This window comes from Myxocyprinus asiaticus, chromosome 36, assembly GCF_019703515.2.
Source record: "Myxocyprinus asiaticus isolate MX2 ecotype Aquarium Trade chromosome 36, UBuf_Myxa_2, whole genome shotgun sequence".
NCBI classification, from domain to species: domain Eukaryota; kingdom Metazoa; phylum Chordata; class Actinopteri; order Cypriniformes; family Catostomidae; genus Myxocyprinus; species Myxocyprinus asiaticus.
The window spans coordinates 15,301,626-15,319,192 of record NC_059379.1 but is presented as its reverse complement, the minus strand read 5'-3'; the positions used below and the strand labels follow the sequence as shown (position 1 = coordinate 15,319,192).

The following is a 17,567-nucleotide window of genomic DNA, read 5'->3' as shown; positions in this document are numbered from 1 at the left end:
CATTGCTATGGCAGTATATACTAAACAAAAGATTCTTGTAAAAATTAAATGCCACAACCATAGTGGAAATGTTCCCAACACAACAGAGTATGGATTTTTAGAGATGATTGCTAAGGCATTGTCTCCTAAACTAATCAGCCATTTCTGCATATTTAACTCTTGTGCACTAGCATGAAAATGTGCACAAACACTTTCGATTTGAAGATCAGAGACAGAGAAGAGAAACATGCTGGGATCTGTTAATGTATGGGCATGCAGTCATGTGTGTCATGGGTCTAGCTGGCTTGATGTGTGCTTGCAGTAAATACTAACAGAATGTGGCTAATGATCTGTTAACAGGAACATCGGCTGTCACTGCTGAAAAGAGCATCCAGGCATGACCATGCTGCCCACCAGAAAAACATAGCTGGTTAAGTAGGTCGACCAGCATGGTCTTTGTGGTGAAGCTGGTTATCCATGGAATTTTGAACTGAGAATTATTTTTAAATTCCAGGTCACTTCCTGAATGTGAATTCATGATGAAATGAGATAAGATGCAGAACTGTAATTCAAATTTGAATATAAGGAGGTTGAATAAAAATGGAATGGTAACACTTTACAACAAGGTTGTATTTGTTAACATCAATAATCACTGTTAAAATGTATCATGATAAACTAACAATGAACAATATCTTTTTACAGAATTTATAAATCTTGGTTAATGTTAAAGGGATGGTTCACCCTAAAATGAAAATTTTCTCATTTACTCACTCTCAGATGTGTATGACTTTTTTCTTCTGCCAAACACAAAGACTTTTAGAAGTATATTTCATCTCTGTTGGTCCTCACAATGCAAGTGAATGGTGAGCAGAAGTCAGACGAGTAAACAAGGAATTAAATATTGATCTGTTTCTCACCCAAACCTATAATATCACTTCAGAATATATGGATTTAACCACTGGAGTCGTATGGATTACTTTTATGCTGCCTTTATGTCCTCTTTGGACCATCTGACTTCTGGTCACCATTCACATGCATTGTGAGGACCAACAGAGCTGAGATATTCTCCTAAAAATCTTTGTTTGTGTTCTGCTGAAGAAAGAAAGCCATACACCTAAATAAAAAGTGAATTATCCTTTTAATTCATGAAAATACAATTGTAAATTTTTAGTTCATGTTAGTTCATAATGCATAAACTAATGTTAATGTTTACAACATAAAATCTTTAAAAATGTATTAGTATATGTTGAAATTAACATTAACCAAGATAAGTGCTGTAAAAGTATTTTTCATTGTTAGTTCATATTAATTAATGTATTAAACTAATGTCAGTAAATACAACATCATTATAAAGTGTTACCAATTTAAATTAAATTCCAAGAAATTCTCATAATTGCAGTGTGTATATTTTAATAACACATTTAATTTTTCAGTATGATTTAGCCTACCCATAAACATGGTATCATGCACACAGTATATGGAGTATTTCCAGAAACTTTAGATAATCAATGTTTGTGATGCCACCTATAGAAATTCATTTTAGTTCATTCACATACACTTTATCTAATAAATTTACTTTCATTTTATGGACCATGGTGGATGAATATTTTTTTTAACTGTATGCTTTGCATCCTGTCGGGTGTGACTAATTCAATTCAAATTTCAATGAAATTTAATGCAATCTGTCACAATTTACTCACTTTTTTGTTCCAAACCTGTGTGGCTTTCTTTCCTCCATGGAACACAAAAAGAGCTAGGCAGTATGCTAGCCTCAGTTACTGTTCACTTTCATTGTATGGAGAAAAGAACAGCGTCAGCATTTCAAAACTTCTCATGTTCCACAGAATTAAGAAAGTCATACAGGTTTGGAACAACATGATGGTGAGTACATTTTTGAGTGACCTAATCCTTTACATTCTGAATTTTGCCCAACCCTGCAAGGTACATATTCTAGAGATTTCCTTTCTCCACTGTAGATTTCCCCTTTGATAAAATCTGAGCACAGAAAGACAATTTTTTTTCCCCAGGACATTCAGCCCTGGCTTGGAGTAGAATCTACACTCACTCACAAACACCCACCCATGACTGAAATGCCCTCACACTCCACAAATGCACAAAGATGTCCATTCATGCAAATGAGCATTCAGCATCCATCCCCCCCCCACCACGGACACACACACGGTAACGGTCACAACTGGACTCATGCCTCATCCAGATTAAAATCACTGAAGCAATAATTTCTGAGAGGCAGAAATGCATATCTGTTTCACTTTAACTATGTCTCGCTCTCTGACAGAGTTTGAGGAAATCTTCAAGCAAGTGTGTGAAGCACGACTAATGGAAAAATTCACAGGATTCACTCATTCACTTAAATAGATGCCTTCAGTTGTCAAACACATGAGAGGCGTTGGTAGGGCCAGGGTGTGTGAATGCAGAAGAAATCCATTTTCACAGCAGTTTTTTGGGCCCCTGTTTGTTGACGCTGCTTTAAGTCTGTAGATACTGTGGTTTTGTCAGGCTAAAGGCAGCTATTTAGCCGTCGTCTGTGTGATATTTCTAATCCCCAAACTCTCACTATGCAATGTGACACATCAGCAAGGAGCACGCCTTGGGGCTTCACAGTAATTAACAGCGACACACACAGCAACATACGCAGGATAGCACAAGCAGTTTCACACGCACGCGCATGTATGCGCACAAACTGCTAAAGCCACACAGACCGCATGCCGCCCTGTGCCTTTAGAACACATTCCTTAGGCTCTGTTTCCATGGAGACTCAAGAACATTGGCTTTCTGAGGAACAGGGAGCATCATGTATGTTTGCATATATTAACGTTGGTCAAATAGCAGAGGATACGCCTGTGTGTGTGTGAATGAGGGAAAAAAGGAAAATGTAAGGTAAAGAAATGAATAAAAAAATATCGATTTCCTTTACTTACCCATGAACTCAATACCAAGCTCATCTGCTGCTTCAGGGAGAGAAAGAAAAGAGAAAAATAGTTAAATAGAGGGACAAGAGGGGGAACAAAAACATATTCAATCACACCAATAATAACCGTGAATGAAAAGCAAGTCTTGTTTTGTGTCATATAAAGGAGCTCACTGTTCCAAAAGAGAAAAGATTTGCAGCACAATGATTCAACAACAAAAAATAGCTCTCACTTGATTACCCAAGATACAAGCAGCCACAATATTGAAGATGGTGAAGTAGTTTATAATGCAAGAATATAAAGGCCTGTTAGCTGGCAGGGTGGGGATGCTTGTAGGGGGGCAACTGTATTATACCCCTGTACACATTTAAAACATAATTTGCAGTGTTAATATTTGTGGATATGCAATTTTTTTAAAGACATCCAAAGATTCACCAATTTTGAGTAGAAATTAAAAAATTGTAATTTTAAAATATATAAACAAACAGGCTCATGACAAATGTTTCAATTTGTCAATACACCCTAACATTATGGTTTTACCCACAAACTTTAAGCCATGTTGCCATGCTGTTCTTTAGAATGACTAATCCAGTAAAATTCTCGGGTAAAACGAATGACAGGCTACATCAATATCAATCAGTAGGCTATAATCAGCATGTAAAGGACTTGTAAATGGTCACCATTTCCTTTAAGATTTTTAAAGAATTTTTAAGCACATTTTTAAATTCACTAGTGAATGCTGTTGCTAATATTAAGCTCAATTCTGCGTTATTGAGCACATGTGTGCCTCTCCCTTGTGACTGGTGTGCTGCGCGTTAAGTATTTGATTTTTAAATGGTGTTCATAAAGAGGACAATGTGTTTGTTATCTACCCTGTAAACTATTTAGGGCTTCTCTTGCATTTTGTTTGCATGAGAAGCAGCATGATCAACTCTGCAGCTTTTTTCTCTCTCTCCTGGTTAGTTGTGCGTTTGCTTTTTATTATTGCGTCTGTACCCTACATCACCAATATTAATCTGTATATATTATTAGGTTGAAGTGGTGATCTTAGTGTATAAGAGCCTTTCTCACTGCAGGTAAGGCATTTATTTGGGCTTTAGTGGAGTGGTTTATAAGGGTTCCAATTTTATGTTTTTAAGTGTATTCATAATAAATTTGCCATTGCAGGTGTGGTGTGGCCCTGTATAACACTAGCTGCTGTTACTTCATACCTGTTACTTTACATCTGTTCCTGCGTGCCATTTCATCAGAGTCGCTTCATTGTTTTGCCAAACGTGTTGCACTACATTTGTCTTCTGCATTGTACAGTGCAAAACATTAAATTAAAGACAGTGGAGAAAAAAAAATACCTCATTATAAATAATATAAGTGTGTACTGTATATAGTTCCAGAAATAAAAACCTAACATGTACACATACAAAAAATATTTTATAATGAATGCTTGCCAAATATGAGTGATCTCTAACAAGTTGGGCTCAGGTGCATTCAATAAGGCAGAAAATCAGATCCAGATTGGGTTTCATGATAATAACTTGGGAAATTGTGCTAGAAAAGTAACTGAACTTACACTTACGTTTACACTCGCATGTATAATCCACATTAAGTAGAACTGAAACTGGAGCTGGCAGGTCCAAAGATGTGAAACTGATACTAAACTTCTACCTTATCTCCAGTCCTTATTTGTTTGACATTCGGTTTCTCCTACCCACTCTCTAGAGCTGACAATTTTACAATGATATCATTAGAACAATTAGGTTAAAGAATATATGACTATATCACACAGGCATAAAACAATGAACTCAACACTTGTTGTAGCTGGAGATTTATGCCTAAATATGCTCCGATGGGCTTTCTTTAACCAGCGCTTGTAAGGGACCATCTGAAAATTCCACCCACAGCACTAAAACGTCAGAGGTGTCCAAGTATTAATTCATTAATGAATTCAATTAAAATGTAAGTTATGCATACAATTTACAATCTTTAGAATGTGTGTTTCTTTTTTTTTTTTCTTTTTTTATAAGTGTTTAAGACAAAACATGCAAGGCAGTTGCACTGAACACTTGGACACCAGTGACGTTTTAGCACAGTGTGTGGACATTTCATATGATCTCTTATGAACCATAAGGGAATTTTTAATAAATAATTAACTTAAGTTAAACTTTACCTCGCTAAGTATTATTATAATGCAGTCATAATGCATTGATGTTTTGCTTTAATATTATTTGTTTGGTCTATTTATTATGATGTGGGGTCACTGAACTTTCTGTGGGATGGAAAATGAGAATACCACTCTTACCATTTCAATTTAAGTGGGGCCTATTGACATGCTTATAAGAGATGCTTATAATTGTCTTTGCAGGTTCCAAGATTTTATTAATTCATCTGGAGCCTTTAAACCAATATGCCTGCTCTTTAAGGACGTTTTCCCTAGTCGAGCCCTGCACAAGCAAATGGTGCAGTCAGTCTCTCTCTCTCTCTCTCTCTCTCTCTCTCTCTCTCTCTCTCTCTCTCTCTCTCTCTCTCTCCTATCCCACCAAAGCCTCAAAACGGCTGGTCCTGATAATCAAAACAAGCAAGTACAACAAAACTCCATAAGATGTTGGTTAATGGAGAAAAGTAAGCTTGGGAGAAACCAGGGTCACTGTGGGGGCCACAATCATTACTTTAAGATTAATGACTAATGTCTTTGAAGTCCATCCTGGATTAACTGCAGACATTTACATTGATGCATTGCCCTTTGTTAGTTGATGAAGGCTTTTGTTGGTAATTAAATGATAGTCTATGTATATACAAAAGAAAGACAGAACAAAAATTTTATTTAGAGATGGACCATGTACAGCTTCTGATGGAGTAGAGGAGGCTGAGCATCAGAAAGATACATCTTTTCATTGAATCACCAGACCACCAGCTAAATGAGGGCACTATGGGTGACTCTAAATGACAGCATGTCTCAATTATATTTTCAGATAATAAAGAGAGTACAATGAACAAATCTGTAAATGTGTGCATTTAAACCAACAGTACATGAATTAAAGTGATAAGAAATACAATCTCTAACCTCTATTCTATATCTGTGGTTCATGAAATTATCACATATTATCTAGTTAGTGAAGAATAATAATGAGTGATTAATTGCGTAAGCTATTAATTAGCAGACATTACCTACATATTGATACTATGGAATGTCATTTTATAAATAACATTAATATTCATTGACTGAAGGAACTGTAAATAGAATGTGGGTGCAATCATAATTTTATTCTATTAAATTTATAGAATAAAAATTATTTATTAGAAGGGCTAAATATTAATACATAAATCCCTGTCTTTGCAGTGAAGAGTGTGGAGGCCTTTCCAATGTGTTCTGCGTTAAAATATTACAGTATTAAAACTTTCCATTACAAGTTAAAGTACAATGTACACAATTTGTTCACTTTTGAATGCAAATCTGCAGTATGTGAGACTGGAAATGCCGGAGTAAAGAAGATGTGTGAGGTAAAGTTTGCAGTTTACCGTAATATTGCTTTAAAAGTATAATAATGTGCGTAATCTGAACTTCACACTGAGTCGCCATTAAAAGGGCATGCATGCGCTGACAGCCTCTGAAACTTACTGACATCTACCTGAAATAAACTAACTCTGGAACATAACCTACTCCGGAGCAGGTTATGTTCAGAGCGTAAGTTGCTATGGCTACTAACATACCCTGAAAGTTCCCTCAGTTTTTGAAACAGAAAGCTGAGGTTATCTGCTTAGTCTGAGTAAACTTACCTGGGTAAGTCGCTTAACCTGATTTCTGGAATGTTGCAGAAGAGAAAATTAAAGTATATGGTCCATGACCCATTTGTATACATTGCACAGTTGTCTAGTTTCCAAACATAAGCTATACATGTTTCCTTAGTCTATTTTCAACTGGTACACCGACTCGTCCACTCACAGCTTTCCATGAGGCTCTTTTCCTATTTATGTTTCTATAAAACTTCCGACACGTGGGCAACCAACAGATACACGAGATAGAACCAACTAGGCAGAGAGAGTGAGGTTAGTACTCAACGTCAAACAACAATCTAGCAAAGATACTGAGAACACGATGGGCTTAAGAACAGAGTGAATTAGTGAAGAACGTCCTGGTTACTTTTGTAACCTCCGTACCCTGATGGAGGGAACGAGATGTTGTGTCGATGTAGTGACACTATGGGTCACTCTTGGGAGCCCCAAACACCTCTGCTTTTTTGAAAAAAGGCCAATGAGAATTGGCGAGTGGAATTTGCATGCCACTTCCCCGGACATACGGGTATAAAAGGAGCTGTATGCAACCACTCATTCAGGTTTTGTGCTGAGGAGCCGAGACCAGGTCCTGGCCATTTCAGTGGGTAGTTCAGCGTTGTGGCGAGAGGGATACAATGTCTCGTTCCCTCCATTAGGGAATGGAGGTTACGAAAGTAACCATGACTTTCCCTATCTGTCACTCACTCGATGTTGTGTCGATGTAGTGACACTAGGGGTCCCTATACAAAATGCCACAACTCTCTGAACTGTGTTACGTGAACTGGCGGTGTGTGATGGACAGACCGCTGTGTGCCTCGTAGCCAGCGCACCAGGCCATCACGTAACCTCCCCCAACGCTCTTATGAGCGTCAAATGGTCCATCTGGAACAAGTTGACTACCAAACTATAGGGACAGGCTAGCCCAGCCGAGGCTTCTTTCCCTCTCTTTTTCTCCCCAAAAAGAGTGGAATTTGTTAACTGACTGGGAGCCATAAGTGTCTGCGTCGGGAGGTGTCCCTCCCAAGGGGAAGACACCGCGGAGACCACACCCCGCCCAAAAAGGGAGAGGGGGGGGTTTGAGTGGAATATGTCACATGGTCTTCCCGAGTCTTGTCGGAAGTATGTCATGTGGAGAGGTCCCATGGTAGGTCCTACCCAAAGGGGGAGGATTTTCTACAGAGCATGGCGACCGGGGGCAGAGGGGCCTCTGCCCAAGGAAGACGCAGTTTGCCGACAGGGAAACGATTTTGCGGAAGATCTCACATGGGGTCACCTTTGGGGATCCAGCACATGTGGAGCACCTACCTCAGTACAGGGGCTCATTAGCGCACATACTGGGCTGGTCAGCATGTTTCTCCGCAAACTTAACTGCCAGAGGGCTAAGGAGGAAAGTCATCCAGGGATCACAGTCTGTGAACATGACTGGGAGTCAAAAGCACACATCTTCACCTCAAGGGAGGGGATAGGCACTATGCGCAAGTGGTACACCCAGCCAGCTGTCCCGGAACTTACCTGCTCGTGCCCGCAAATACACGGGACGGGACCGGCTCAACACGGAGATTGTAGAACCTCGCAAAGGTGTTGGGTGTTGCCCAGCCTGCTGCTCTGCAGATGTCTGCCTAAGAGGCACCACTGGCCAGGGCCCAGTGGTAGAGTGGGCTCATAAGCCCGCAGGGGGTGGCATTTCCTGAGCCTGATATGCCATCACGATGGCATCAATGACCCAGTGGGCGATCCTCTGTTTGGAGACAGCTCTTCCTTTCTGCTGTCCACCAAAGCAGACAAAGAGCTGCACGGAGCTTCTAAGGCTCTGCGTGTGATCCAAATAGATGTGTAAAGCTCGCACCGGACACAGCAATGCCAAGGCTGGGTCTGCTTCCTCCTGGGGCAGCGCTTGCAGGTTCACCACCTGATCCCTAAAAGGGGTCGTGGTAACCTTGGGCACATAGCCCGGTCAGGGTCTCAGGATCACATGTGAGTAACCCAGACCGAACTCCAGATACAATTCGCTGACGGAGAACACCTGCAGGTCCCCTACCCTTTTGATGGAAGTGAGTGCAGTCAGGAGGGCAGTCTTCAAAGAGAATGCCTTAAGCTCAGCTGACTCCAAGGGCTCAAAGGGAGCTCCCTGTAGACCCTGAAGGACTACAGAGAGGTCCCACGAGGGGACGAGGCACGGTCTGGAGGGATTCAACCTCCTAGCACCTCTCAGGAACCTGATGATCAAGTCATGCTTCCCTAAGCACTTACTATCTACTTACTATCTATCATGATGAGACGAAATAGCGGCTACATACACCTTCAAGGTGGAGGGGGACAGCCGCCCCTCCAGCCTCTCCTGCAGGAAGGAAAGCACCGATCCGACTGCGCATCTCTGGGGTCTTCGCATCAGGAAGAACACCACTTAGCAAACAGACGCCACTTCAAGGCATAGAGGTGCCTCGTAGAGGGAGCTCCAGCCTGAGTGATCATGTCTACCACCATGGGTGGTAGGCCACTTAGGTCTTCCACGTCCCGTCCAGGGGCCTGACGTGGAGATTCCAGAGGTCTGGTCATCGGTGCCAGACGGTGCCCCGTCCCTGAGAAACAAGGTCCTTCCTCAGGGGAATTTGTCGGGGGGGGGCAGTCACGAGGAGTGTGAGATCCGAGAACCACATCTGGGTGGGCCAGTAGGTTGCTAATAGGATGACCTGCTCCTCGTCCTCCCTGACCTTGCACAGAGACTGTGCAAGTAGGCTCACTGGGGGAAACGCATATTGTAGTCCAGGGGGCCAGCTGTTTGCCAGCGCATCTATACCAAGGGGTGCCTCGGTCAGGGTGTACCAAAGCGGGCAGTGGGAGGATTCCCAGGAAGCAAACAGGTCTACCTGTGCTCGACCGAATCAACTCCAACTCCAAATCAGATGGACCACCTGAGGGTGGAGTCTCCACTCTCCCCTGAGGGTAACCTGAAGTGACAGTGCGTCCGCTGCGGTGTTGAGGTCGCCCGGGATGTGAGAGGCTTGCAGCGACTTGAGGCGCTGCTGACTCCAGAGGAGGAGATGGTGGGCGAGTTGTGACATACAATGGGAGTGTAGACTGCCTTGGCGGTTGATGTACGTTACCGTTGCTGTGTTGTCCATCCGGACCAACATGGGCTTGCCCTGGATCAACAGCTGAAACCTCAGCAGGGCGAGCAGAACTGCCAACAACTCTAGGCAGTTGATGTGCCAACTCAGCCATGGGCCTGTCCAGGAGCCGGCGGCTGTGTGCCCATTGCATACGATGCCCCAGCCCATCTTGGAGGCGTCTGTTGTAACCACGACATGTCTGGAGACCTGCTCTAGGGGAACCCCTGCCTGTAGAAATGCAAGGTCTGTCCAAGGGCTGAAGAGGCGGCGACAGATTGGCGTGATGGCCACGCGATGTGTCCCATGGTGCCATGCCCGTCTTGGGACTCGAGTCTGGAGCCAGTGCTGAAGCGGTCTCAAATGCATCAACCCGAGTGGTGTGGCCACCACTGAGGATGCCATATTCCCCAGGAGTCTCAAAAAGTTTCAGTGGAACCGCTGTTCTCTGTCTGAATGCCTTCAGACAGTTCAGCACCGACTGTGAGTGCTCGTTCGTGAGGCACGCTGTCATCGAGACTGAGTCCATCTCCAAACTGAGAAAAGTGATGCTCTGAACTGGGGAGAGTTTGCTCTTTTCCCAGTTGATCCGAAGCCCCAGTCGGCTGAGGTGCTGGAGCATGAGGTCCCTGTGTGCGCACAGCAACTCTCGAGAGTGAGCTAGGATTAGCCAGGATGAGGATGCGGATGCCCACTTCCCTTAGCGGGGCAAGGGCTGCCTCTGCGACCTTCGTGAAGACACAAGGGGACAAGGACAGGCTGAAGGGAGGACCTTGTACTGTACGCCTGGCCTTCGAAGGCAAACCGCAAGAAGGGTCTGTGTCGAGGTAAGACTGAGGCGTGGAAGTACGCGTCCTTCAGGTCTACCGCCGTGAACCAATCTTGATGCCGGACGGTTGCTAGAATGCGTTTTTGCATCAGCATCTTGAACAGGAGTCTGTGCAAAACCCAGTTCATTATTCGCAGGTCCAGGATTGGTCGCATCCCACTGCCTTTCTTCGGTACGATGAAGTAAGGGCTGTAGAACCCTTTCTTCATCTCGGCTGGAGATACAGGCTCTATCGTGCCCTTGCGCAGAAGGGTAGCTATCTCCGCATGCAAGGTAGTGGCGTTCTCGCCCTTCACCGAGGTGAAGCGGACGCTGCTGAACCTGGGCGGGTGCCTGGTGAACTAAATCGCGTAGCCGAGTCGGATGGTCCGGGTCAGCCATTGCAACGGCTTGGAAAGTGCGAGCCAAGCACCCAATCTCCAGGCAAGGGGGACCAAGGGAAAGATCACGTTGGACGTACTGGTGGGTGGGGCCTCACGGCAGGGTGGAGCTCGAGGTGCCATGTTGAGGGGATTCGAGCCCCGTGGCCGTGCTGAGTCCAGGGACATCGAAGCACTTACCTGGCTCTTGCCACCCACCATAAGATTGGCTGAGGAGGGGGGAGGAGGGGGGAGGAGGAGTCTCATCCCCGTAGTCCATCAGACCAAATCCCGTGTGAGCATGTTTGTGCCACAGCTGGGCGCACAGGGGCGGGAGAACCGCCACTGGAGCGCCATACCTGCAAAGATGGAATGACGGACGGTGGTTGTGACGACGGCTGTGCGCATGGGATATGTGACCCAGGGAACAAGAAAACCGCTCTTTTGTTGAATTTTTGGGTACCGCAGCCTCTTGGACACACGGCTAAATTAAATGAAAATGAAACAAAAGATTCTCCTCCCGGCCCTCCACTGGGGGATGGAGTGGTCTGCTCACCAGCTCCAGAGAAGTGGGTCGCTTGTCTCAGGGGTGCTTCAAAGCCTTCCTCGAGTTCTTGGTGGTCGGCCGTGAGACGGGTGGCTGAGGAGGGGGGAGGAGGAATCTTGTCCCCGTAGTCCACTGGAACCAATCCCATGTGGGCGTGTTTGTGCCACAGCTGGGCGCACAGGGCGGAGTGCCATACCTGCCAAAATGGGACGGTGGACGGTGGTCATGACGACGGCCGTGCGCACCGGATATGTGACCCAGGAGATGAGGAAACCATTCTTTTGTCAGGCTTTTGGGTGCCGCAGCCTCCTGGGCATGCGGCGACAAAAGATTCCCCTCCCAGCCCTCCACTGGGGGATGGAGTGGTCTGTCGACCAGCCCCAGAGAAGTGGGTCTCCTCGCCCCTGGGTCGCCTGTCTCGGGGGCGCTTTGAAGCCTTACTCGGGTTCTTAGCGGCCGGCTGCGAGATGGGTGGCATCTGCTTCCTGTGGAGGGCTCCACGCCGGAGCCGGGCCATGGGGGCGGGCTGTGGTGGAGCCGGTGTTGTTGCTGCAGGAGGACGCCCTTGGCGACGAGCAGACAGGGTGCGGGGTCTTAAGCTGCGCCGGGGCAGGAAATGTTGTAAGGCCTCTGTCTGCTTCTTCACCGCCGAGAACTGCTGGGCAAAGTCCTCGACGGCATCGCCAAATAGGCCAACCTGGGAAATGGTGGCGTCAAGGAACCGTGCCTTGTCCGCCTCTCCCATCTCGACCAAGTTGAGCCAAAGGTGGCGAGAGACCGCACCGTGACCTTCAGCGCCCGGGGAGCAAGGTTGGTCGCCGAACGCAGTTCCTTCATCAATCCCGGGTCAGAACTACACTTGTGCATTTCTTTTAGCGCCTTGGCTTGGTGTACTTGCAGGAGAGCCATGGCATGCAGGGCGGAGGTGGTTTGTCCAGTGGTACTGCAGGCCACAGTTGTCAGGGACGACGTAAACCTACAGGCCCTGGACGGGAGCTTCGGGCACCCACGCCAGGTGGACACAAGTGCACAGTGAGCGCCTTATCCACCTGGGGGATCACCGAATACCCCCTGGCCGCTCCACCATTGAGGGTAGTGAGAGCGGGGGAGCTGAAAGACTGGGACCGGGCAGTAAAAGGTGCCTCCCATGTTCTTGTCAGCTCCTCATGCACTTCCAGGAAGAAAGGAACGGGGGTGGGGCATGGCCGTGGGCGGCACCCCGAGCCCAGGAACCAATCGTCGAGCCACGAGGGTTCATGGGAGAGTGGAGGTTACCACTCTAGCCTGATGCTCGCGGACGCCCAGGAAAGCATGTCCATCATTTCCACGTCAGTGTGAGATTGGGTGACTGTTCCCGAAGGAGGAAGCACAGCCGAAGCCTCTGCGTCAGACTGGATGAGCCCACTCTCCAATGCTGCGCTCGATAACTCATCGTCTTCCCGAGCTCCGAACGAGAAGTTGAACTCGCGCTGAGACGAGCCGGCGGTCTCATGCGAGAGCCCGATCAGGGCAAGCAAGCGTGCTGGGGAATGGGAGGTCTGTGGGGGGATACCCGGCGGAGGTGGTCCCATTGATGTCCCCAAATCTCCCCCAGTGCTAACTGACGTGGCCTCAAACCCGTAGGTAGAAAGACCGGTGCGGGGAGCCGCTGGGGTGGCTTGCTTTCTTACGAATGCAAATTCCACTTGCCAATTCTCATTGGCCTTTTTAAAAAAAGCCGAGGTGTCTGGGGCTCCCAAGAGTGACCCCTAGTGTCACTACATCGACACAATGTCGAGTGAGTGACAGATAGGGAACAGCTGTTAGTTTATCACTCAGAGACGTGGTGAACGGCTCGTAAACCGTCCTGCGGTCTTTGGTTCTTTAATGGATAAACTCAGTGTGCCGGTCTCACCCACGATGGCGGAAATACACAACAGTCCAACATGGTTGGACTACAACACAGCAAAATCTGATTCGTCATAACAATATTTTACATTAATACCTTCAGTATTATTAGCAGCAATGTGTGGTTTCGGCGGTCCATAAACTGTACAAGCAATAACCTTGATACACAAGAATAACACACTATAATATTATATCTCTGCCCAGAGTTAAACCTCTTACTTGGATCGCATGAGGACGCAGGTAGAATGTGTGTTCATCCGTCGTTTGACTCCGACTCGGTTCCTCAAGGCTTGGGTGATGACGGGAAGCCGTTTCCTCGCTCTGTTGGCGGGCAGTACGGCGGCTGATTCTCGGTGGGCTGGCGGAGAAATCATCAACGTTGACTCTGTTGAAGAGGGAAGAGAAATCTTCTTTCTTCACTTCTGCAGGCAAATGGACGAAGATGCGGATTGCTCGGCTGTCTGCTTTGGATCCGTTATAGTGTTCAGTGGAACACAGAGTAATCTCAACTCGTCCAGCAAGATGGAGATTGTATGGCCAAAGTTTCAAGTCGTACATTACTTCCTTGTGCAACGAGGCTACACCTGAGAGTAGCGATGAGCTGCGTCTACATACGGCACGCAAAGTTGCTGGAAGCAATGCCCAGAAGGATCTCGGAGGTATTTCAACTCCCGATGACGTCATGGTTGAGGGGCGTTCTGTCATGCACCTCATCCAATAGGAGTTGAGAGTTCGATCCTTTGGAATTTCACACATAGGTGCAAAGTGAACAAGGCTTCATGGGATTTGTAGTCTGTTTTGGACTCCCTTTGTTTGATTTTGGCAAGTTTTTTATCAGTAAGATTTATGACTGTGTGTGTAGGCCTCAGTCAGGCTTTATGACTGTGTTAGGCCTGCCTTTGTCTTATATCTGAATACATGAGGCCCAACATCTGTAATGGATATCATGAACATGGGCTTGGGATAATTTTAGTAAACCTTTGTTAGTCAACACCACTCGCCACTGCATCCACAGATGCAAGTTAAGACTTTGCTATGCAAAGCAGAAGCCCTCCATCAACACTGTCCAGAAGCGCTGCCGACTTCTCTGGGCTCAGTCTCATCTTAGATGGAAAGAAGAACAGCGGAACTGTGTTTTTTGGTCTGAAGAGTCCACATTTCAAAAAGTTTTTGAAAAACAAAGATGTCGTATTATCTGAGCCAAAGAGGAAAAGGGCCATCTAAGCTGTTATTAGTGTCAGGTCCAAAAGCCAGTGTCGGTATGGCCCAGGTGTGTCAGTGCACATGGCATGGGTAACTTGCACATCTGTGAGAATGCCATGAATGCAGACAGATATGTACAAATTTTGGAGCAACATATACTGCCATCCAGCACCGTCTTTCCCCGGGACATCCCTGCATTTTCCAGCAGGACAAGTTCAAACCACATACTGTCCAGATTATAAGTGCATGGCTGTGTAAGCAGAAAGTGTGGGTGCTAGATTGGCCTGCCTGCAGTCCTGAATTGTCTCCAATTGAGAATGTGTGGCGCATTATGAAGCACACCATTTGGCAACGAAGACCCTGTACTATTGTGCAGTTAAAGACAATAATGGATGGGGGAATATTCCACTTTCTAAACTTAACAAACTTGTGTCTTCAGTGCCCAAATGCATAATAAGTATTATTAGAAGAAGTGGTGATGTTTCACAGTGGTAAACACTCGACTGTCCCAACTTTTTTGGAGCGTGTTGCAATCATCTCATTCGATATTACATTTTCAAAAAACAATTAAATTCACAAGGAAAAACATCATATAATGTGTAGTTGTAGTGCTTTCAAGATAGATAGATAGATAGATAGATAGAGAGATCATTTATTTGTCCTCAAGGAGGAAATAATTTTTCACAGTGGGTGCATACATAACACAAACAAATAAGACATACAGACATACATACAGCAAAGTGTGAATATAATTAACAAATCACTCCTTTTTGTTTTTATTACCATTTTTCATACTGTCCCAACTTTTTCGGAATTGGAGTTGTATATATGCACAGTAAATACTGTATATATATATATATATATATATATATATATATACTGTATATATACCTTGAAAAATATGTTTTTTTAAGTTGTGCTATTTAACTACCTTTTACTTCATGGTTACACCACATGAAATTTTTTAAGTCATTCAATATTTTTTTATTTGTTTAAAATGTTATACATTAAATATTACATTTCTACCAACTTGATACATGTGTTTTAATCTAGATTTCTTTAAAGATTTCTAATTTTTATCATCCCGGACAACCTTATTTGTCAACAATCCATGTACTGTATTTAATGAAGAACTTACTTCTTGACCATTGATGAAGTATGATTTATAGGTATACACAGGTGTTTAGTGTAATTACATTCTTGAACATTTGCCATGTAGGCATTGTCCTTTGACATTTGTTTTTGATATATGACGTAGTAACAATAACCGTACAAACAATTTACTCAGGTATTGTTGAACAATTGTTGTAGAATTTACTGTTTACACTTTAAAAGGGTTTTCCACCATTTTTGTTGAAACTTTTTGAGCCTGATGGCTCCTAACATCCCCTTCACACATGCAGTGACATCATTACTTGATGTCCCTAGTCCATGTACAGTATGTTGCTAATGGGTGTTCCTACTACTGTCACTGTGATGTTATTGGTGGACTGCACGTTTTGGCCATATCTTTTAAAAATCTGATCTCAGATGAGAAATATTGCCGGTAAAATGATATCATTCTAATTTGACAAGGAATTTGTTCCCTATCTGTCACTCACTTGACGTTGGTGTCGATGTAGTGACACTAGGGGTCACTCTTGGGAGCCCGAGACACCTCTGGTCTTTGATAAAAGGCCAATGAAAATTGGTGAGTGGTATTTGCATGCCACTCCCCCGGACATACGGGTATAAAAGGAGCTGGTATGCAACCACTCATTCAGATTTTCTCTTCGGAGCCGAACGGTCATGCTCATTGTGCTGAATAGCACTGTTCATTCACCTCTGCTGGATCTGATGGCTCATTTCAGCGGCTTCTCCCTCCTCTGCACTGGTGCACTGCAGAGAACACCCCTGGGCACTTCGGCAGAAAAACTAGAGAGCATATCTTCTGAAAGAGCATTTTTCCCCTCTAAAAGAGTATATTTCTCTAAAAGAGCGCACACACGGAACGTCTTTTTAAAGACGCCTTTCCGATCGTATGTTATTCCTGGTTGCGGTCGTTTTCTCTCAACTACGGATGGTCATGATCGCTGTCTTTCGTGTCTGGGCGCGACCCACACGGAGGCAGCGTTTATGAATGGTTCATGTTCCCACTGCGAGAACATGACCATGGCAACGTTGCGGTCACGGCTCCCCGCCTCAGTCCTCCTACCTACGGGTATGAGGTCAGTGCGGCTAGCACTGGGGGTGATTTGGGGACCTCAATGGGATCGCCTCCGCCAGGTATCCCCCGCGGACCTCCCATTCCCCAGCACGCTCGTCTGCCCCAATCGGGTTTCCGGATGAGTTCGCCGGCTCGTCGCATGGCGAGTCTGGCTTCTTGTTCGGGGCCCGTGAAGATGATGAGCTCTCAAGCGCAGCATCGGAGAGCGGGCTTGTCCAGTCGGATGCAGAAGCCTCAGCTGGGCTTCCCCTTTTGGGGACGGTCGCCCAGTTACAGGCCGATGCTGAAATGACGGACATGCTTTCCCGGGCGGCCACGAGCATCGGGCTAGAGTGGAACCCTCCGCTCTCCCCTGAACCCTCGCGGCTTGATGATTGGTTTCTGGGCTCGTGGCACTGCTCAAAACAGCCGCGCCCCGCTCCAGTGCCATTCTTCCCGGAGGTGCATGAGAAGCTGATGAAGTCGTGGGAGGCACCTTTTACTGCCTGACCCGACTCTGCAGTTCCCCCGCTCTCACTACCCTCGGTGGCGGGGCGGCCAGGGGCTATATGGTGATTCCCCCGGTGGATAAGGCGCTCGCGGTGCACTTATGCCCGCAGAGCACCTCCACCTGATGTGGACGCCCTAAGCTCCCGTCCAAGCCCTGTAGGCTCACGTCGTCCCTGATGGCTAAGGCCTACAGCGCTGCTGGACAAGCCGCCTCTGCCCTGCACGCCATGGCTCTCCTGCAGGTCCACCAAGCCAAGGCGCTG

General features: G+C 45.8%; 1 protein-coding gene across 2 annotated transcripts in view; it reads right to left on the bottom strand.

The window, feature by feature from the left end:
- Positions 1–17,567, bottom strand: part of LOC127427474 (pro-neuregulin-3, membrane-bound isoform-like) — a 314,565-nt gene that overhangs the window by 19,542 nt on the left and 277,456 nt on the right. The window contains exon 4 of one of the 2 annotated variants that reach the window (XM_051675108.1): positions 2,919–2,948. In XM_051675108.1, the coding sequence (XP_051531068.1) occupies positions 2,919–2,948 (30 nt within the window). The remainder of the gene's footprint in view (positions 1–2,918; positions 2,949–17,567) is intronic. The other variant, XM_051675109.1, reaches the window with a different exon arrangement.